Source organism: Lonchura striata, chromosome 1 (genome assembly GCF_046129695.1).
Source record: "Lonchura striata isolate bLonStr1 chromosome 1, bLonStr1.mat, whole genome shotgun sequence".
NCBI classification, from domain to species: Eukaryota; Metazoa; Chordata; class Aves; order Passeriformes; family Estrildidae; genus Lonchura; species Lonchura striata.
The window spans coordinates 59,493,465-59,516,549 of NC_134603.1; the positions used below are offsets into that span (position 1 = coordinate 59,493,465).

The 23,085-nt window shown below is 36.1% G+C and overlaps 2 protein-coding genes across 11 annotated transcripts in view; one reads left to right on the top strand and one right to left on the bottom strand.

Moving 5' to 3' along the window:
• The window catches only part of ZNF236 (zinc finger protein 236), a 73,879-nt gene extending 53,861 nt beyond the window's left edge, over positions 1-20,018 (top strand). For 4 of the 6 annotated variants that reach the window (XM_077784610.1, XM_077784623.1, XM_021530845.2 and 1 more), the window contains 10 exons: positions 1,192-1,337; positions 2,551-2,794; positions 3,477-3,656; positions 4,173-4,325; positions 4,955-5,145; positions 6,755-6,886; positions 8,081-8,278; positions 14,198-14,327; positions 17,163-17,339; positions 17,783-20,018. In XM_077784610.1, the coding sequence (XP_077640736.1) occupies positions 1,192-1,337; positions 2,551-2,794; positions 3,477-3,656; positions 4,173-4,325; positions 4,955-5,145; positions 6,755-6,886; positions 8,081-8,278; positions 14,198-14,327; positions 17,163-17,339; positions 17,783-17,910 (1,679 nt within the window). In that variant the 3' untranslated portion in view covers positions 17,911-20,018. Of the gene's footprint in view, positions 1-1,191; positions 1,338-2,550; positions 2,795-3,476; positions 3,657-4,172; positions 4,326-4,954; positions 5,146-6,754; positions 6,887-8,080; positions 8,286-14,197; positions 14,328-17,162; positions 17,340-17,782 lie in introns of those variants that run through there. The other 2 variants (XM_077784620.1, XR_013340260.1) reach the window with 2 other exon arrangements.
• A 1,185-nt stretch (positions 20,019-21,203) lies between these two features.
• MBP (myelin basic protein) overlaps positions 21,204-23,085 on the bottom strand; it is an 85,791-nt gene continuing 83,909 nt past the window's right edge. For all 5 annotated transcript variants that reach the window (XM_021530851.2, XM_021530849.2, XM_021530848.2 and 2 more), the window contains one exon: positions 21,204-23,005. In XM_021530851.2, coding sequence (XP_021386526.1) covers positions 22,949-23,005 — 57 coding nt within the window. In that variant the 3' untranslated portion in view covers positions 21,204-22,948. The remainder of the gene's footprint in view (positions 23,006-23,085) is intronic.

A 23,085-nucleotide genomic window follows, 5' to 3' on the forward strand; every position in this document is an offset into this window, starting at 1 on the left:
GGACGATTTTAAAAGCAGAGTAGTGTTAAGGTGTCTGGAGACATGTCTTAGTACTCTTAAATGTACTACTTAAATTCTGGGTCTTGGACTGTCTGTCATTTCTGAGACTTTGATTTTATGTGTTTTGGCATTTTTTTCAGTACATGCCTATGATGTTGCAGGTATGCCCTCAAATTCAGAGTATTATATCAGTCTCATACTTAACTGTAGCCATTGCAGCTTATCTGATTTGGTCTAAACTGTTGTCCAAAATGAACAAATTGTTGATGTTCAGAAGATACTGATGTTACTTGACAGGCACAGTTAGTGATAAACTTGTGATGAGAAATCGATTGATTTGTTTGCTTGGATTTTTGAACATAGTAAGGTGGAGTGTTTAGCTTGTTCAAATGTCCTAAAAAAAGACCTTTTTAATTTGAAACTAGTAATGTGGATTTTGGCCAGAGCAGGTATTTTTTAGGTACATTGTAAACCAGATTTATTATACTAAAGAATTCTGAAGAAGAAGGATAGGTGTTTTTGAAGCATCAACCAAAGGAAACTGGTTGATCACATTCAAGGTGTTTGGAGAAGAACACAAGATGACTTTTTACATATGTGCTGTCAAGACCTTTTGTAGAGATGGCCTATTCAACTTTTGAAATTAGAACCTTTTCAAGTTCTAAAGACTTTTGGATTTCAATTGCTAATGCACCTTTATTTTCATCCATGTAAGTACAGAGGATGAACTTTGACAGTTTGATACTGAACCATGTCTGTGCTATGCAAAATGTGACAGGAACTTCTATGTGTATGTCCAGAGTAAATGAGCATTGTTCAGAGTAAATGAACAGAATGTAAATACCCTGTGTGTGTGTGCTGCTTTGTTTAGTTGTAGCACACTCTCCAAGAAAATTTAAACCAAATTTCTCCAGGTTTCTAGTGCTACTCTGGAGGGATTCTTGTTTTGTAAGCCACTTGGTAGTGCCTAAATAGCAATCCTTAAATCACATTGAATTTATGAAGCTTTAAAACAGGCAGTCAAATTACTTTATAATCAAATTCTGCACTTCAAATTATCTTCCTTGTCATAAATAAATGTGTGTGTAAGTAGCTTTTATATTGACTTAATTTGTAAAAATAAGTACAGTGAAAGAGGTAGTCAGTAAATGGTAAATAAAAACATTACAATATAACTATTTTCTTTGGTAGCTGGAGGTGACTTAACTGTGTCCTTGACAGATGGTAGCTTGGCCACTCTTGAAGGAATACAGTTACAACTTGCTGCTAATCTGGTTGGTCAAAATGTTCAGATTTCTGGAATAGATGCCACTGGTATTAACAACATAACATTACAGGTAAGTTGTTCACTGTTCCTTGCTTCTGATTCTGTAGAGTTGCTTTGAGGGCTGAAGAAAGTTTAAGGAGCCTACATAATTCTGGAGGAGTTATTGAGTTGAGTGAGCTAGTAACATACTATATAACTTGTACAATGTTAGAAGACTTAAAAAATAGCTGCACAGTGGGGTATATTTCTGGTTTGATTTCTTTACTTTTCATTTTTTTCATTATTTTTTACCTCTCAGGGATTTTGACAGACTGCTTTAAAATGTGTATTTTTTTTTCTTTTAATTGCATTTTGTCTTTACACTTCAAAAGTATTTTAGGTTCCCACCCAACCTCCAAAAGGCACCCACCCACCCCCCAAAACAAACCCAAATTATTGCATGGAGTGTTCTTTTCTAAACATTGTTACTTGGCAAGCTTTTAATGGTTGAATTCACAATTTAAATTCCCACTGAGCTTGTAAAAAGAATGAGAGAAAGAGGTGAGATTATTGCATTTAAAAGTTCTTGAGATGTGTGAGATGATGATTTTCTTGAACATGGTTGTGTTTGATCAGTTGCACATAATTATTTTTGTTGCAGGAGCCCTCTGGAGGTTACCAGGTACAGCCCCAGGGTCAGGGAAGGGACATCTGCAGAGTTGCACTGAGTTGCTCATAGTCCCTCTTTTCAAGGAGTTTCTAGCATAAAATGGAGACATTTTCATTTTGTTTTTCTCAACTGCTAAATATATTTGAAGAGGAAAATGTCTTATCTTTAAGTATAGAGAACAGTTGTTGGCTTGTGAAATGAGACCTTAATGACACCTAGGAGCTGATAAATAATTTCTGCTATCAATCTTCTCTCTGCTCCATGCCTTTTCACTTTCAAAGGCTTGGAGACTGTGATAAGCATTACATACACTCATAGGGCAGTATCCAGAACACCAGCAGTGTGTTTACTTAGGGCCAAGCATGCTGATATGTAACTGATCATGATTTCCCAAACATTTTGCTGAAGGAAGAGAAGGAAAGTGAATCTGAATAGACTGATTACAAAGTCACTTTAGAGACTGGCTATTTGCAGACACATAAAAACTAAATTTAAATTTTAAATTGTTAATTATAAACTTTCAGTACTGTATATACTCTCTATCCATTAAATATGTACTCTGGACTCATGTTAAGAATATTCATTTTACCCAGTTTGTTAACTTCAGATTGATTGCTGAAAACTTGTTTTTCAGATCGATCCAAGTATCCTACAGCAGACATTACAGCAGAGTAGTTTACTTACTCAGCAGCTGACTGGAGATCCCACCATGGCTCCACAGAATTCTTCCCTCCAGGCAACAGAAAATGCAGTGCCAGCTAATGTGGTTATTCAGCCTATATCAGGCTTGTCTTTGCAGCCCACAGTAACATCATCTGCTAACATGACAATAGGGTCCCTGTCTGAGCAGGAGTCCATGCTGACTACCAGCTCTAATGGTAAGCACTGTCAGTAGTTTTATTGTGCATTCAATTTCTTAATTTTACTCAGAGTATTATTCACAGTGAGAAAGTCACCCCCTGCCTCCCCCACCCCCACCAAACATCTAATTTTAATAACATACAGTTCTTGCTTGAGCATTTTCAGCAAATTTTACAGCTTTGTGTTACCCTTTCTTAATACATTTTTTTTTTCAGAAGGTGAATTAGAGAGTAGGTTTAGATTAGATATTAGGAAGAAGTTCTTTACTGTGAAGGTGGTGAGGCACTGGAGCAGGTTGCCCATAGAAGCTGTGGATGCCCCATCCCTGGAAATGTTCAAGGCCAGGTTGAATGGGGTTTTGAGCAACTTGGTGTAGTGGAAGTCATCCCTGCCCATGACAGGGTAGTTGGAACCATGTAATCTTTAGAGTCCTTTCTAACCCAGGCCATTCTATGATTCTATATAATGAAAATACTTAAGATCTGCCATAGTTTTGAGCAAAATACAAAATCTTCATTCAGAAAATCTCAACTAAAGAGAAATAAATTTGGATGTGAAAAAGATGTTATACTTTCTCCTGCAAGTTCTAACATCTCCCCTTGGCTGCATTGATTATGGTAGCTTAGTGCTTTAAAAAGTTGTGTCAAAAATTCCACCAAAGGATATTCTTGGAATTTTTTTTCTACCACTTTCATTTAGGTGCACAAGACATTACTCAAGTCATGACTTCACAGGGTATTGTGTCATCTACAAATGGACAACATGAGATAATGTTGACCATAAATAATTCCAGTTTGAGTCAAGTTCTAGCTCATGCTTCAGGATCTACTACTGCGACCTCATCAGGAAGTCCTCAAGAAATCACTCTTACAATATCTGGTTTGTGTTTTTAAAAATCTTTAATTATGCCAGATGTCTATTTCATAAAGTACCTATACACTAGCATATGAAGATTTTCACAGGCCACAGTTTTCCCATGGCATATTTTTCTTATATTCATCAGCTTTAAAAGATACTCCCCAAATCCACATCTGAAACCCAAACATGTTTGCTTTGAGAACACGTTAGATCGGTTCACTGTTTTATTCATAGCCTCGGTTAACAGCTGGATTTTTACATATTGGTCAAGTTGGTGCTTTGAATCTAAAGAAGAAAGATCCATATTTGTCTAAATATTACTACTAATCTCAAGTATCTCTGTACATGTTAGTATCTGGATTTTTATAATCACATCTGTATTAAAAATGTGTCAAACTGCTGCATAAAAATCTGCATGTGTAGAAATTAACTTTATGTTTTGGTTTTATTTTCTACTTATTTTATGATCTACTGTAAGAACAGTAGCAGAATAATGTTGAGACAATTCCAGTTACAGTAGGACTTATTTCTATTCAGGCCAAGATCTTATTCAGCATAATTCTGGAAGCACTGATCTGAACACTGGTTTAAGGCTGACAGCACCAACCATCAGCAGTCAGACCACAGGTGCTACACTAACTATAAGCAATGACCAGCTTCTTTCTCAGGGCCCTTCACTAAATGCTCCAGGTATGCATACAATGTTTTTTCTAAACAAATAATATTTTGTTTAAAAAGTAAATACTAGAATTAAATGACACAATCTTGCATGTCATGATTCAGGAACTTTGAGTGTTTTGTGTGTTGTCTCACAAGCTTTAAATTGTTATGTCAGCTTAAATGAACTTTATTCCACACTGTAGGAAAAAAATGAAAATAAGACATGTCTTAAATTAGTACTTTGAGGCAGTTAAAGGAGTATTGAAAGATTATATCTATAAACTGGAGGACAACAAAATCTGATGCCTTCACTGCAGAAGTGATAAAATACCAAATTTGTTCTAGTACTCAAATTTTGTGATTTTAAGTATGTTTATGAATTTCTACCTATAAATGTTTGTATATGCACATGACCACCTGTGAGTGCAATACTGTGTTCATGAAGCTACACTTAAATGTAATTTTTCTAATTTTATCTGACTGATAACTTTAGGTTCTTGATTAGCAGTTTTAACTGATTTTGTTGATTCCACAATAGAAAATCCTAGCAAAGGGAAGCAGAAATTACTAAATTCACTTAAAATAAATTTGATTTGTAGTTTAGTGTTTATGTATGTAACCATTTTTTTTTTTTTTTTACCATTTTGCATATGTTCCAGAACTTAATACAACAGGGGGAGCAAACCTTCCTCCAGCAACACCCATATCTCACGCTGCAGTTTCTGCACAGAATTTGGTGATGTCTTCATCAGGAGTTGGAGGAGATGGTAGTGTCACTTTGACTCTTGCTGACACTCAGGGAATGTTGTCAGGTGGTCTTGATGCAGTTACACTTAATATCACTTCGCAGGTAAGAGGCTTTTCTGAACTGACAGATAAATTTATCTTGCTGTCTTACAGAACATAATTTCTTTTGCTTAGAATATAATTTTGTCCTGCAAATACATAATATTTGATATTTTAGTTAATTTTCCTTCTCTCTGCCAACCATATGAGTTTGGCATCTAGAAAAGCAAACTGTTGGAACAGAAGTGCTGATAAATTTTGCAAGGTTGTTTGTTTTTTTAAATTAACAGATGGATTCTATTATTTCAAACATGGTTTGAGATAAGTTTTTGGTGTTAGGCTATGTACTTCATTGTCATTATTCAGTAATACAGCTTAGTACTCCTAAATATATTATTTCATTTGGTAAATATTTCTTTTCCTACTTGTGAATGGGGGAGTTGAGCAGCAGTTGTGACAGTTCTTTTCACATCAAGTAGCAGGACAGATTTAATTGACTATCTTTAATAACAGGTGCCATTGTAAGAAATTTTATAAACATGGTGCTGTATGGACTATAATCTCTCCAGTAACATTACTATTAGTTTCATTTATAGCATAACTTAAAAATTGTGTTGTCATCAAGAAAACTAGAATCTACAGAGTGGGGAGATAAAAAATAATATTAAAAGAATACAAAGTGGAACGGTTGTTTGGTTGAGATTTCAATGTATATTTTACATCTAAAAACTTGGGCTGTTTCTTCTATTTTCCTGGCTTAACAAGGTTTAAATTGATTTTTATTTATTTTTTTACTTCAATTAGTATGTAAGTGTATACAAATTAAATACTATTTATCTTGCATGTGCTGTGATTAAAACTGGTGAAGCAAAATTATATGCTTTCCTCTGCAGTTTTGCTGTGGGGAAGAAAGAAAAGCTTTCTTAAATAATTATTATGATGTGTTTGTGATTTCTGATATCACAGAGTAACAAAGCAGAACATTGTTTCATTTCAGGCTTTGTAATAATTTCAGTGATAACATTTGGCAATGTTGCTCTTTATGGATAAGAACCTGTGCCTCCTATTAAGACAAGCGTAAATAAAATTGAAATACTGAAGAATAATAATAGCTGTGCAAACACAGTTTATATTGCAAGAAATTATGGTGAATAGACAGGTAGTATGTAAAAGAGCTGTGTTTCCCTGGGAAATTGAAAAGTCATTAAGAGTAGTGTAAAAATAGAAGCAGTAAGATATTAGTAATCATATATCCTAAGTAGTGATTTTGTATCATGATTTCATGGGATTTGGAAGTATGTTTAATCAAGAGATTTAAATAAAAGAAGATACCATGGGAAGGCCATGCAGGAGAGCAGAATACAGGAGATAAAGAAAGGCAATGGAAGGCTAAAACATTTAGCATTTCATGCAAGGCTGGAAAAAATTAATCGGAACTGAATCTAGTCTTGCAAACTTCCAGCTGTTGTTACCCTTAAATGGTTACATATAAATTTAAAGGAGAAAAGGAAGGAAAGCTGTTGCATTTGTTCAGATAGGGTTCTGAAATGTTTCTTTCTAAAGGAAAAAGAAAAGTAGTGTTTTGGTGTGAAAACTTACATTATTCCAGTCAGCTATTTAAATACAGCTTTTTAAATATAGGTACTCTTTTTATGTGCTCCCTCCTCTGACAGGGTCAGCAGTTCCCTGCTATACTCACAGATTCCAGTCTTGCTAGCCAAAGTGCATCAGGATCACAGCAAGTAATACTGGTGAGCCATACACCCCATTCAGCACCTGCAAACTCTGATGAAATAACATACCAGGTAGATACTCCGTATTTTTGTATCTTTTGTGGTAAAGGACTTTTATTTAATCAGAATACTGGAACAATGTATTTTTATCTTGAATCATGAAGGCTGATGTCATTCCCAAACACGAGTTTTGGTCATAGGTTATCTGTGACTTCCTAGTCATGCAGATTCTGTTTTAAGTTTTGAATTAAAAACCACTTTCATATATATATATACATGCACACAAGAAAGAAATGTAATTAATAATGTGTTTCTTTCTACAAATCACATAATCGTGTGCTCAATGCAGACTTCTCCAAAGATTTCCAAGTAAGTTGGTATTTAGATAATAAAAATAGATAAATTTTGGAGCTGTGGGGCAAAAATAGCACCTGTTGTTTCCATTCTCTTTGTGTATCCAAGTTGTTTCAGAGATGGTGCAACATGAAGTCTTTGCAACTTCTTACGCCTTTGAATCACAATAGAAACTCCTACATAAGTAATACAGTTTTGGTATTAGAAAATGTGGTTCAGAATTGTTTTCTTGAAGGCAGAGTGAATGTTGTCAACCAGCCTGGTAGGGTAAGCCCTAAAATAGGATTCCTCTGTATCTATAAAGTGGAATTTGTATTAGACAGGAATTTGGTATTAAATTATCTGAAGAAAGTAGTTTTTCCAGGCAGTTCTCACTAATTAAAACAATAATGCAGCACACCACCATCCAATTCTATCAATTTTTCGTTGTGTTTCAGTACTTCTGGATGTAGACCTTTACTTCCTTACGAAAATAGAATCCCCAGTAAAGAAGTTAAACAAATAGAAAATATTCTTCTTCTCTACAAAATCAGAGATAACTTTGTTTCTGTCTGGAATGCTTTTGGTTTTGAATTTTTTTGGTGGCATATTGAGGATCATTGGAGTTTTTTAGGAGTATAAAACTGAATGTAGAAAAATACGGATACACACATACTCTATTTATGATGTGTTAAGTTAATTTGATCATAGCTACTAATGTTGTTTTCTTAAAATACATACATGTGTCATTCTTTAGAGCAATGAAATAGAAGTTCATATTTACATATAACTGACTTCTTTTGTGTCTGTAAGTTACTTGCAGATGCTCTCCAAAAATTTGTCATGTTGAGGTAGATTTTAAAAAATAAACCAATGTGGATGTGTTTATGAAATTACCTTATAGTGTATTTGTATATTTGTAAATTGTTGCAGGTGACAGAAGTTTCCCCTAATGTGACTAAAAGCAGTCAAGCAGAAAAAGAAACTCGTGGGCACCAGTGTTTTGAGTGTAGCCAAACCTTTTATTCCATCACCATGCTGACGCACCACTGCAAAGAGGTTCATGGCAAGGAGCGAATACACGTTTGCCACATCTGCAATAAGGCCTTTAAGAGGGCAACACATCTCAAGGTATTTGGTAATAACAGTTGATTGTTCTCTTAACTCCTTTTGTTTTGGACTTTCTGTGATATTAACAAAAGGTACCTATTAGCCCTTTGTTTTTGCTTTCCCTTTACAGTGTGAGAGGTGTACATCTGAAAGAGAGGCAGTCTAAGTGATAACGTATGCACAGATAGAGAACTCTCTTCTGGAGCATGGAGAGGATTTTAATGCATATATTGACTACAGAATGAAAAATGTTAATGCCTGTCATGCAAGTAGTAGTGTCAGGAAAGGATTTCACTCACTTTATTTGCATATGAATATCATCAGTGCTAATCCTCATCTCCAGATAATCTTTTGGTATCTAGGAAGTTACCTGCTTTGCAATCTTATAGTTTCATTTGTAGACACTCTTTCATGTGAGTACAAGTGATAGAGGAAGTATTTGTTTTAAAATGGCTTTGTATTATTGCTGTTGTCTAGTGATGTTTTCTCTAGATTATGAACAACCTAATACTTACAAGTCTTTTGAAAAAATTAGTGGTGTATCTAAGTTCTTAATTGGATTATAGAATGTTCATGTTAGGAATATTGGGCTGTACCAGACAAGTGCGTTGTTCAGGCCAGTATCTTACCTCTGAGAGATATTTAAAGGAAGTAATTTGAAGAAGAGCTTTAAGAAAAGAGTAAACATATAAGTTGCCCAGAATTTTGCCAGCTGCCCAGAATTTATAGTAAGAAATTTCTGGAGCCAAATGCAATGTATTTATATTATTTATATTATCTTCATATTTATATTAGCTTTTAGGAGCGCTCTTCAATAGCTTTTCTTTCACTTTGATATAATATTTTAATGAAATATACTCTCTTTGTGAAGTTCATCCTCTTGGAATGATCATGTCTGTCAACTAGACTATAGGAAGCTATCATAAAATGTGTTGTTGTGAAACTCTTAACCTCTGAGTTAGAAGAAATTTTCCAGGAAAAAACCCAAAGGAGTCTTGATACTTGTTTTCCTTGAGTAATGATAACAAACTCCAAAAATCAGTCTCTTCAGTTTGTTTTCTTAAAACTGGGCCCAGGTTAAAGATATGACAAGATAACATCTTACCCTAGTATGTCCCTCAGATTATTATCCATAAGTAATTTTTCAGGAAGGCAGCAATCAAAATTGCAGTAAGAAGTTCAAAGGCATTAATTCACAAGACACTTCAGGCCCTTGGGACAATTGTAAAGGGATCAGAAACACAAGTAATCTCTTCCTCTGTCCTTCCAGTTGCAGGGAGTTGTGTAGGAAGAGCTGGCAGATCAGTAACTGTCTCTGAGACTGGCATCACCAGCAGAATTTAGGGGTTTTTGATCATGGATTGGTCTACACAACAGCAGGCCTGCTGCAGATGGGCTACACTTATCTCAAAGGGGCAAAAAGATCTCTGCTGAGGAGTTACCAGGGCATGTTGAGAGATATCATCTAACCTACATTTGTAGGGAGGAAGGGATAAAACCAGACTTGTTGGAGATAAGCTTAAGGGCAGCATGCCAGTGTTTTAGGGTTTGTGTGCCAGTGAGGCCCTTCAAGCTCCACCCCAGTGTGCTGAGTTCACTGGAGCGCATTTGAAATGTCCCTGTGCTGATGCATGCAGCACCGTAGCCATCTCCGTGGAGGGAGGGGAAATGGTCAGTGACCTGCTACACCACTTAGACATGCACAAGTTGTCTATAGGACTGGATGAGCCCACCCAAGGGTACCAAGGGACCTGTTAGAAGAGCTTCCCAAGCCATTTTCAATCATTTATGGTGAGCAGTGCTGGCTAACCAGGGAGGTCCTAGTTGACTGGATCTTAGCACCTGTGATGCTACACCTACAAGGGCTGGAAGTAGGATCTGGGAAACTATGGCCCTTTCAGCCTGATCTCAGTGCTAGGAAAGGTTATGGAGCAGCTCGAGTGCCATCATGTGGCACATGCAGGACAGCCAGGAGATCAGGCTTAGTTAGTATGTGTTTATGAAATGGAGGTCCTGCTTGAGTGACATGATTTCCCGTGACAAAGTGACTTTCTCAGTGGAGGAGAGAAAGGTTGTGGATGTTGTCTACCTGGTCTGTAGCAAAGCCTTTGACACTGCCTCCCACAGCATTCTTCTGGAGAAACTGATAGGTTTACTGTTTTCTGGGAAAAAATTGGCTGTATGTCCAGGACCAAAGAATAGTGGTGAATGGAATCACATCCAGCTGATGGCTGGTCACAAATCGTGTTCTCCAGGGCTCAGTGCTGGGGCCAGTTCTATTTAATATCTTTATCAATGATCTGGACAAGAGGATTGAGTGCAATCTGAGTCTTTTTGCAGATGACCAAGTTGGATGGAATGTTGGTGTGCAGGAGGGCAGGAAGGCTCTGCAGAGGGATCTGGACAGGCTGGATCAATGGGTTGGGGCCATTTTGGGAGGTTTAACAAGGCCAAGTGTCGGGTCCTGCTTTTGGGTCATGAAAAACCCCAGGCAGTGCCACAGGCTGGGGACAGAGTGGCTGGAACGCTGCTGGTGGAAAAGCAGGAGTGCTGGGAGTGCTGATCGACAGTGGCTGAACAAGAGCCAGGGTGTGCCCAGGTGGCCAAGGAGGCCGATGGCTTCCTGGCCTGTATCAGCAGTGGTGTGGCCAGTAGGAGCAGGGCAGTGACTGTCCCTCTTTACGTTGTGCTGGCAAGGCTGCACCTCAAATCCCGTGTTCAGTTTTGGGCCCTCAGTTCAAGAAGGACACTGAGGCTCTGGAGTGTGTCCAGAGAAGGGTGACAGAGCTGGTGAAAGATGAAGAGCACAACTCTTAGGAGGAGCAGTTGAGGGAAGTTTGGGTTGTTTTAGCCTGGAGAAAAGGAGCTGGGGTGGGGGGGTCACTTAATACTCTGTACAACTACCTGAAAGCAGATTGTGGCCAGGTGGGGGTTGGCCTTTTCTCCTGGGTAATGAACAATAGGACAAGAGATAATTACCTCAGTTATGTTAGAGGAGATTTAGATAGGATATCTGGGAAAATTTCTTCACTGAAAGTCTTGTCAGGCACTGGCATAGCCTGTCAAGGGAAGTTGTCAAGTCACCAACTGTGAAGCTGTTTAGAAAATGTGTAGATGTGGCAGGCACTCTGGACAGTTTAGTCCGTAGTGATAGACATAGTCCATAGACATAGTTTAGTGATAGGCTTGTCAGGGCTGGTTAAGAATTTGCTTTGATCTTAAAGGTCTTAAAGGACAGTTTAATTTACCACTGGACCATCAAGTACTAATACAAATTCCACCCTTTATCAGAATCTTTTCTTTATCAAGGTGTTAATAGCAGCTTCAGCTGTGAGCAGTCTTTAACAGCAAATTCAAAGATAAATGTTGGGGTTTGGCTTAGGATTTTGGGAAGAGTACACCTCCACCACTCACTCCACCCCCCATGTTAAGGCTTTTTAGTCTAGTGACTCAGTTCCCCTTCTGATGTGGGTTACTGTCCTGTTTTACAGCTTCAGAGAGGAGAACCTTAAGACATGCACAGTGACTAAACTGTCCAGTTTCATATGAATATGTAGTGGAAGTATCTGGAAGTTGATTGTTGACAGTAAATAAGGCATAGACATGATTCCAAGATGAAAGGAAAAGACCTTATCATCTTATTAAAACAATGGAATGAAAAAAACTTTTTATTGACACACATTCAGAGGTGGTTACAATTAGTTTTAGGAGTGATGGGGTATAAGAGTGGCATACTAATGCCTGAACCATTTCAAAGAAGGTTTCCTGATCTTATTTTTTAATTAGATAATGCTTGTTTGCTACCCCAAGATAATTAATCTCTGAAGGATATAAGAATTGAATAAATAAAGTTGTAAAACATCACAGGAACAATCAGTGAAATACTAACTAGGTCAGTAAAGAGATGATTGCACTTCAGAATGTTGCATTTCCATGAACTATTTTCAAAAGTATATTTATTTTACAGGAAAAATATAAGAGGTACACAGATCAGTGGAACAGAATTGCATCACAAACCGTTTCTTCAAAGAAAGTTGGCAAAGTTTTACAGGGTTATCTAAGGATGAAATGTTGTTTACATTCAAGTAGAAGATGGGGTGGGAGTTGTTGGGATTTGGAGGTTTGGGTTTTTTATTTGGGTTTTATGGTGAAAGAAGGAAGCAACTAATTTCAGATCATTTTTATGAAGTAGGTCATAGTATGCTTCCACCATTTCAATGCTTGAGGTGGTAATGAACAAGATAAAATCTAAAGATTTTGTTTATTTCCACCTAAGCAGGGGTTTTAAGATACCTAATTTTTCTCAGAAGACCTTATATTATGTCCCTATAATAGTCTATTATTATAAGTACTGTGATAATAATATTCTTCCATGTAACTGTCTCGCTGATTTTCCAGTGTAAACAAACTGCAGACACAGTTTGCTTCAGTTCGTGGAGTGAGGAATAGAACTTCATAGACATCAAGAAGGCTTATTGTTTAGGTATAGTAAAGACTAATTAATAGTTTAGTCTTTAATCAAATAGACTAGAAAAGAATATCCACATACATTTTAGAAAGTGGTCAAGTATTTGTAGTACTGTTTCACAGACAGTTCTTGATTAGATTTTTAAAGTTATATATTTTTTTATTTATTTTCTTTTTTAATTTGATTTTTATCTTGGTATTAACAAATACATTTAAAATGAAAAAAAATTAATAGATAAAAGAAATATTCTTCTAAGTTTGAAAAACATCTGGGCCCTGCATCAGTGTATTAAAAACACTGAAATTAGAACTGTTATTGATGCTTCTTCATGAAGATAAAACATCCTGCTATCTTACCATTAAGAACATTAGTGATTTAATTTTCTGGTGTTTTTTTTTTCAATTATGAGTCCATTGTGAAGTGGTTCTATTTGCATCTTGCCATCATGCAGCTGTGTGTGTGTATGTTGTGATAGTTGCCTCTTTGAGGCCTGTGCAGTTTGACAGTGTTACCAATTCAGGTGCTGAGGAATGCCCACATATCAGACAAGAAGGGCGATGGATACTGTGGAGGAGAGGGTGGAAAAATCCTTTGTTAGTTGACAATGCACAGTTGTCAAAATACCTCTTTGTAGATGAACAGAACATTTAAGGAACTCTGGTTTGGTTTTCTGTATTTTGTTTTGCTTCAGATAATTACTAAAGGGACTAATGTATTCCAAAAAAGAAAGACGCACAGTTATTGATAGAGTTTTTCAGAAGTGTGAAGATGGATGGTTAGAGAGTTGATACACTGTTCTGGTTTGAAAGCAAAACCAGTGAGAGACTCCAAGTCAGAAATACAATTTATTGGGAAAAGGGGAAAAGGAAAAAAATACATGCAATAATACAAAGGGAAAGGCTCCTAACAAAGTCAGAATACAACCTGGCCAGCGTGCTGGTAGCAGTCCGAATTGGAGTAGCTGCAGTCCTCTTGGGATGGCAGATGTAGTTGCTGTGTCTTCTCGGAGAACCTGTGAAAAGGCTCCCCTCTGTGTAGAAATCTCCACTTTTATCCAGGTGGGAATGCCTAGCTCCTCCCCTTTGGGCAGAGCATCTCACAATGTGTTATTATGAGTCACAAGGTGTGTCCTTAATCACCTCCTCCTCCTGGACAGTGTTATCTCTGAGTCATGTGGCCAGGCATTGATGGGGCCATTAACAGCAGATAAGGAAAACTGCCCCAAGGCAACTCTTACTCAAATGGTAATTGGAAAACATTTTTTTTTTTAATCTTGGAAATACACAAAAATAATGTCTCATTTAAAAGGGAAAAAAAAAAACCAAAACAATGCAGGCTTCCATTTTCTTCCAGCTTGTCTGCTGATGACTAAGATCCTCTGCTTTTGTCTTCAAGGTGTGAATGTATTTTTATTTTAACTACTGAAATAGTTTTAAATGGTCTGAAATTAATTATTTTCTATGCTGTCTTAGGAACACATGCAAACCCATCAGGGTGGACCTTCACTGAGTTCCCAGAAGCCCAGAGTGTTTAAGTGTGATACTTGTGAAAAAGCTTTTGCTAAGCCAAGTCAGCTGGAGAGACACAGTCGCATCCACACAGGTGACACCAGAAATTGTTTTTATCATGAGAGGTTTTCTTATGAATATCTGGGTGTTATGTTTGGAGCCCTTGCTTATGCTTTTCAGCTAACTGCATTTAAATATGAACTTAAGCTTAAAAAAACCAAATACATTTCTTACTTCAAATATTTGGAAATTAAAAGGAGGAACAGCAAACTTGAAAATTCATGTGCTTCGCTAAGCTAATCTGTATTGTGGGACTGGCAGTACTGCAGTGGTAATGTGAGTGCATGAGCTTGTGTCTAAAAGTTTGTCAGCCTTTGAAACAGATTAATAAAAGCATATTTTAAAGTATTGTTTGAAATGATTTAAAAACACTGGTTATGATCATCCTCAATCATATAGAAGAATGTGCAAATGTGTGCTCAGTAGCATTAAACAAGGGATGGGTTTGACTGCTGATGTTGACTGCTGTATGCAGTGCTTCATTGTCACTGAGCTACTTGCACAGGTCATCTGTTTCTAATGCCTGTGCTTTTGATTTGTTGTGTTCTTTTCCACGTATTCCACTTGTATTATTTTCTTCAGCAATTAATCTATAAAAAGTCCATACTGACTTCTCCTAGGGAGCACTCATTTTCTGTGATGTAAGTTTGCTTTTCAGGTTGCAGCTTCTGCCCTGCTGTAAATTGAAGGCTGTACATAGGATGATAGCCCAGCTGTCCTCCCTGTCACCTTCTGTGCCTGACAAACATTCTTTTTAAGAACATGAGTTCTAAATACAGCAGTCAGTTCTCTGAAACAAGTTCTTTGTTTTCCCTACCACTGCTACCAAGAAAGAGTTGTCATGGCTGCTAAACATAAATAAGACAGTGGAAAGTTGTCTACTGTTGCTACTAAACTGGAGGGGACCAGTGAATTTGGCTGGATGTGCTGTAGAATAAGAAGATTCCCTCAAAATGGTAACTCAGAGTGAGTCAATCAGAGTTTTCTCTTGCCCCAGCATCAAGCTGGTTTGTGGTTACTGCATTAGAAAGAACATCCTGGTTCTACTGTAGGTAGGAAAAGAGAAGCAGGAGTTAAAATCCAAGGAAATTAGAATACCCTCAATAATTTGCTTTTTGCAAAACTGACTTAAATAACACAGACTCTTGAAAATGTTATTGTCTCCTATTTTAAGGGTTCCATAGAATATGCAGGAAGCAGGAAAGATGACCAGTTGTCATTTTCTGTGCTTAGTTTCATTTCATGCTGCTGCCCCATTGTAATAGGCACAGAGCAGTTCAGGAAGGCTGAGAACAGAGCAGAGTCCCTTTATTGATCTGTTTCTCATAAATCTTCACTATCATAGGAGGAGTTCTTTCTGTTTTGGAATGACTTGTAATTTACTCAGTAAATCCATAGATATTTTTGGGTTTCTTGTACTAGGACGCTCATATGCTAGACTGTAACAGACCTTACTAAATTCATATTTATTTTTGTGTTTCAGCAATGTCAGGCAACAGTAGGTCAATCTATATGGTTGTAATTCTTTCAGAAGAGAATGTTCTTTTAGAGATCACTTGAGACCAAAAGAGTGGAAATGTGCTGCACAGAAGTGTTTAGATGGATGCATTTACATAAACTATGCTAGGAAAGGTTAATCTAAACCTAAACTGGCTTCTTTCCATAAAGATACTGTCCTTGTCTGTGAGAAAGTGTTTATGATTTCTATCTTGACGATACATTTTTAACCATTTCTAATGGGTAATAGCTACTGAATCAATGGCCAGAAGAAAAACACATTATTTCACTGAATAGCTCTAAATATCTTGTTATTTAGGACTTATCAGTGAAGAGTGGTTTGCTGAAATGTTGAAATAAGGGGGAAACAGTTGCTTCCAGTTCTACCGAAAACTGTGTAGTAATCCATTACACCAAAAAGGCTATTCACCTTCACTGAATTAAAAAAATGTAATCAAAAGAATTTCAGGAAGCCTGGATTCCTTTTCAAAAAAAAGGAAAAAAAAGTTGTTAACAAAAATAGAAAATATCTGTGTTTTAAAGGACCTTCTGTTGATTATCTGGAAAGTTGGATTTTGCATGCAGGTGTAACACAATGAAGGGAGAGATATATTGGTCCTGTAAGCAAGAATTTGGAAAAATGTTTTTACTCCGGCTTGTGCTTTATTGTTCTAACTAATAACAAGGAGTATCTTAGAAAGTGCTTTTAGAAGTCCTTAATTATATACAATGTGTTTGTCAGAGGTTGTGGTGTTGAGTGTTGAAGCAAAAGTCTGGTTTTGCAAAGTAGGTATTTTTAAATTTTAAAATACCTTTTAAGTTAATACATTCTTGTGTTTATAGTTAGAAATCAGTGGTATTCTTGCAGAATTGGAACAATAAGTCTCTTTTGATGAGATATGGAATCACTAGTTGGCATAGGAAGCCACAAGATCCAGTTAGAATTACCAGGACACTTTTTTGTTGACATATTTGACTTTTCAGTTTCTTAAAGGCATCAGCTTTGTTAATTCTATACATTGCTTTATCGGCATTACTCTTCATGGTGCAAAAAAGTGATGCTTTCCTTGAGTACAGAAAAGTCAAATTGGTAAATTGATTTTTTTTTGTACCTTTGTTAAATAACTTACCTAGGTTATAAATTGGATAGGAAAGATAATAGCAGTGATTTAGTACTTATGTAACTATTCTGACATTTAATTTGAGATTTTTGCTGACAATGTGGAGCTATAGCGCTGCTTGGAGAAACTCTCAAGGAAGATGATGATGTGTATTTAATTTCTAGATCATCTTGATAATTTTTACTGAATTCCAAACTGTATTTCTATCTAAAAAGGAAAAATTAAGAAGTATGTTTTTCTTTCTTATAAAGGGGAACGGCCATTTCAGTGTACACTGTGTGAAAAGGCATTTAACCAGAAGAGTGCTCTTAAAGTCCACATGAAAAGGCACACAGGAGAGAGACCTTATAAATGTGATTACTGTGCAATGGGATTTACACAGAAGAGCAATATGAAACTGCATATGAAACGGGCTCATGGTTACACTGGTATGTAGCATGGTGGTAGTACTGCTGAGGTCAGGAATCCATATATTTTGTTAGGAGAGCACAGAGCATTTCCCTTAAGTTACTGAGGAATCAAGCACTGATAGCCAAAGACCACAGTTGGTGAGATAATAGTTGCACATGCAACCCAAAAATCAGGTTGAAACAGCAATTTGTTGCTTTTTATGGTTCCTTGTTTTTTTTTTTAATTTGGAGTTCTGTGTACAGAAATACAGAGTTGAAAAACTATTCCAGGAGACCAGTTTATTGTATTAGATTAAAAAAAAAAAAAAATCCAAAACCATCTAATGAATTTACAGGGTCTGAAGTAATTGTATAATACTGTTCCCATCATGATTTCTTTATTCCCAAGTGCTATATCTGCCTTTTTCTTATACCATATGTCAAATCATACTCAATTGCCTTTTTCCCATGTACTTTGGTAGGTCCTGTACAAGAGCCTGCGAGTCACCAAGAACAAGAAGGGGAAGACATTAGTCGTGCTCTAAAATTAGAAGAAGTGGTACAAGAATCTTCAAATGAATGGCAAAGTATAGGCAATGTTTTTCGATAACACCTTGAAATTTGAAAGTTAAAAATATTTCTGGCACTTAAACTTTACAGTTAAAGCTTCAAGCATTGAAGATATTAACAATAGAATAATATATTATAGTTTTTTTAATTATTTACAAAAGATACCTAAAAGATTAATTCTTTTTTTTAAGCTTGTAGAAGAATATTGGGAAAACTTCAATTTAATCTGTGCTAAGTTGTCTGTGAATCAATGAACTCAGGTAATGATGTATACAGTTTCATCTTTGAATTCACAGCCAGTATATCTATTTAAAAATAAACTGGAACTTTATATCAGAATAGAATTATTCCCATTTTTAATGGAGATGAAGAATAACTTCACAGGAAAATCATGAAACTGTCAGTCAACTTTTTTTTTAATGTGTTTAAAAAAATAATTGAGATTGGAAACAAGGTGTTGCAGTTAATGATGCATGCAGTATAAAACAGTGGAGTTTTGCCCTTTTTTTCTTACAAGGCACAGGAAAAGGCTGTATTTCTTTTGAAAGCTTTCTTTTTTAGTGCATTTTGAGAATTTGTTGAAAAAAAATAAAATACTGCAAGCTTTTCTTGAGTTAAACTCTTGAGAGGGAGCATGTTCATTTTCATTCCTACCACAGAGGCAGATAGATGTTAGTTTTTACAGTAAAAGTCTTGAGGTTTTGGACTTGGCAATAATTAATAAAGATCCAAATGAGAGAAGGTTCCAGTAAAAGCCTCTGTTGTTGTTTGCTGTACTGGGTCAGCAGGTACTGTGTATCAGTATCTGTGGAAAACAGCCATATACTAAATCTGTGAGGTAAACAAGTACCACTTTGTGGTAGCTGTGAGAAAGTTAGATGCGCACTAAGTCATCTATAGCATACAATGTTCCCCAGTGCTGTAAACAGTTATCATTTTGAATCTGTAAATTCCTTATTATTTTCTTTGTGGATTTTAGAAACATGTTACATTTATTTGTTGTTTAAGTCATTGTTTCAGCAAAACTACCTAGCTGACTGAGTATTGCTTTCAAAGGTGCCACTTGTTAAGTATATTCATAACAAAGAAACACTGGAGTAAAAGCATAGTTGTCTTGTAGACATTCCAAAGACAGAAGCTGTTTTCTTATGTTTGCCTTGTTCTTTTGAATTTTATTTATATGTTACATATATATAGATATATATATATGTGTGCTTATATATGTATATATATATATTTAAAGTTTACGAGCCTCTGTGTGGCCAATCAGTATATTTTGTAAATACTAATCCCAGTAGCAAGGAGTTAATCTGTTTGGTTGCCACAAGTACTTCTAGATCAGTGGTGGATATGTTGTACTATAATACAGACCTGGACTTTAATTTTCTTTCTAAAAGATAATTGTTCTCAGATCCAAAAAGCCCTTTTCTGTAAATATTGTCTATATTCTGTCTGTGAACAAATTAGTTATTTCAGATTGCTGAAGCGAGAAATCGCTGTTGGTTTTGATAGGACATCTCTTAATTCTTTTGTTAACTGTTCAGCATATGTATATAAGTAATATAGTTGGTGACATGGAAATAACACTTTTGTTATGTGGAATATTTAATTGAAAAACATGCTAAATAATATTACTTTTTTCCAAGTTCTGTTTCGTGTATTTTTTAAGCATATGATTCTGGATTTTAGGAGATTGGAAAAACTGTTTACAGAAATGCATGTTTGACTATTAGATGTGAAGAATAAAGTTCTCCCAGCAGTGCCTTCCCTTCCAGGCAGCCTGTGAATGTTTCAGCTGTTAAAGACAGACATCATATTTTACAGCTGTCTGACCTCATGGATAGCACACTGTTTATCTGTAATAATATAGAAAATATACTGTGATGCGTGTACCATGTATGAAATATTCTCCCTGTTATTTCAGGGAATATTGTATAAATGCACAGAGGACTTGGAGCTAGGTGATCTTGCAACCCAGACCACTTAATGATTCTGTCATACTTGGTACACACAGCCTAAAAGCTGATCTCATTAGTAAAAAGATGGTATTTTTAAAGGGTCACTTCTCAAAGTGTTATACGTTGGTTAGAGGCAATGAATCTGTTCAGCAAGCCTTGGAAGTGTTAAATAAACAGTGTGAGTTATAGAGTTGACTGGCATTTTTCCTGAATTCAGTTTGCTACTCCTACAGCACTTGGAAGTCCTGTCAGCTACAATAATAGACTTTTAAAAAATTTATTTTTAATATTGTATTTGATTTGCTTCCCTGCATCCTCTTCACCTGTGAACTTCAAGTGTCTTGACAGAGGTTTTTATAGCCTTGGTAATATTGAGTTGGAGCTTTTCAGAGCAGTTATGTATTCATGTTCAGAACAAATACAGACATGGTAACCAGTATGTTGATATTTTCAAAAGCAGTGTTAAAGCAGATGCATTATGTAAGGAAGCAGAAGAACTCTTCTGAGGAGTGCTTGATGTGTCACATTGTATAGTGGGTAAGTGGACAGATCCTGTTCTTTCTGGTTTAAGGCAGTAGTAGACTTGTGCTCACCTTGGGGTTTTTGGATTGTCTCTGCTCACAGTTTCTTTTGGTTTGTGTCCATTCCTTGAGAACATTAAATTACACACTCCTGGTATTGGCTGTGCATTCTTGTTTCGAGAAAAATCCTTTGCTTACAAATCAAATGGCCATTTAAACTGCTGGTTTTCATCAAAGCTACTAGTGTGTAACTAAAAGAATACATTTCAGGCTAAGTTTTGATCTCTTTTTGTATTAGTAAAACAATGTTTTCAAGTACTGTACCAATTCCTCTAGAGGAAGCAAATCAAAAAAGCCACTTTGACCCTCTGGCAAAGATGACTGAGGGGAAAGAAGAGTGATGAAGGCAAGGAAGAGGTTTTGGTTAAATTCTGTTACTCTACAATGCAGTTTTTTGAAAGATGTATTTCTCTAGGGCTTTTTACTTTAAATAATATTTTTTCACATTTTTGAGGGCTGTTTGTGCCACAATTGTTGATGAAGGGGGCTGGTTTTTATTTCCTATTCATAGACATTTTATGCCTTGTAATATCCCTCTGGCCTGTAGCTGTCACTCCATAGACACTGGGATTCCATAATTCTTGTGTCCTATTGTCAACCTTCCGGGCCATGCAATGCCACTGGAAGCCTGTGTGCAGGGTCCCAAGGTGTCATTGTGTTATTTTCTAGTATCTGAACATTATTCATAAACTCTAGGGGATGGTGGGAGGGGAACAAATCAGACTTAAATATATATAAGTATATTTAAATATATATATATCCTTTTCCTTTGTAAAAAACAAAACTGGCCCAAGTTTCATTTCAAGTTGATTACTTTATTTCAATAGTGACTATTTTTAAAAGCTGTGTTCCTATAAGAACAATATGTGTTCAAATTAAATCAACTATTACGTTGCAGAGTATACATCTGAATGAAGCTACAATAGAAAAATGCACATAGCAACCAACAAAGATAATAGATGTAATAGTGTGTGTATACGTAATAATTTTGGCATTTTGTTTTCTTTAGTCTCTATGTATTTTCTATCATCTCGTCTTCCATTGCTTCATATTAATGGACACTGATTTAAACCTACAATAGATTTAGATGTGAAATGTAAATAACATATATTTATAGGTAACTTTTACTGGGCACTTAGTAGGAATGCTGTTTCAACTTAGGAAGCACTAACTGTAATCTACAGTGCATAGGCTAAAACTAAAAAAAATAAAATAATTAATCAGACATTTAGATGACAGTTTGAAGAAATTCTAAGTTTAAGCAATAAAACAGTGCAATTCAGAAGAGCCTTTTATTTCCCTAAGTGTGGTTGAAAATACCATCTCCACACATTCATTTTAGTAATTTGTGAACAATTCATATCTAAATCTAACTGAACTATAACTTATTTCTACGAGGCAACTACAATACAACAGTTAAATGTTCACAGTAGTTTACTATGAGTTTACTTTGGTGCACTGCCCTTAGTAGGCATTCAGGTCTTACTCAGGCAAAAGATGAGCCAATCAAATACAACACTGCTGCAATACCAAGAGAAAGATTTGAAATTCTAATGTGAGATGTGCAGGACTATCTGAGATACCAGTACCGATGGGCTTTCTTTCAGAAATTAGACTTTTTTTGTTTATATGCTTATTTACTTATTTTACTGCAAAATTAATGCCATTGCAGCAGAGTTTATGTGAAGCACCAGTGACGTCCAGTGGTCATGGGTGCAGTCTTAGATGTTTCTCGGGGAATATCCCTTGTTTTGTAACTTTAGTCTAACTCAAATTTGAAATCCTCTTTCTCTCCCTCATCTACTCTTTATTCTAATGGTTTGGATGCAATGAGCAAATCATAGTATGGAAAGAATTTCCTTATTGCTATTGCTCCATATCATATTGATTCTTCAACATCTGCCCCCTCCCACACTTCACATGCCTTGAACTCCCGATTTTTGATAAACCTTTCCATGACTGCCTAATCCTGTTATGAAAATAAATTATTCTGTGAGTGAGAGAAGGAAGATTAAAACAAAACAAAAGAAAAAAAAAAAAACAAACCAAAAAGAAAATTTGGATAAACAGTCCTTACAACTTCTGCACATGTTGGATTTTTTTTTTTTTTTTAACAGCAGTGTCTCAAAAATTCATTAACAGCAGTGCTCAGTATCGAAGACATTATAGCTCTTTATTTGTAATTCTGATGTTCACTAAAAGTAAACCAGAAGGGTTGAGCTTAAATTAGGTGCTTGGGAGAAATAAAGGAGTCCAGCATACAGTTAGGGCATCCTGAAGAAGAATGGGTAAAGTCAGAGATCTTGTTACTTCACATAAAATAAGGAAAACATCTAGTAAAGCTACTTTTTGTGTTCCTTTCATTCAACTGTTGCTCAGGGATTGCCAATAGAAGTTTGTATCATCTACTGCATGCAGAACCTAATTGACATTAAGTAATGGATTGCATCTATCTAGGTAATTGTGGCAGCTGTTACTAATTTTAAGGCAGTTATATTATGAAGCAGAGTACATGATCCTTGGATGGCATCTTGGAGCTTCAACGCCTAGCAATGGGGGAACCAGACCGCGATCCAGGTCGGGACCCAGAGCCTCCCTGTGGAGGGAGAACAGAGTTGCATTCATTAGAAATCAATATATATTTGTGGCTCTTCATTGAAGAACATCAACCTGTTG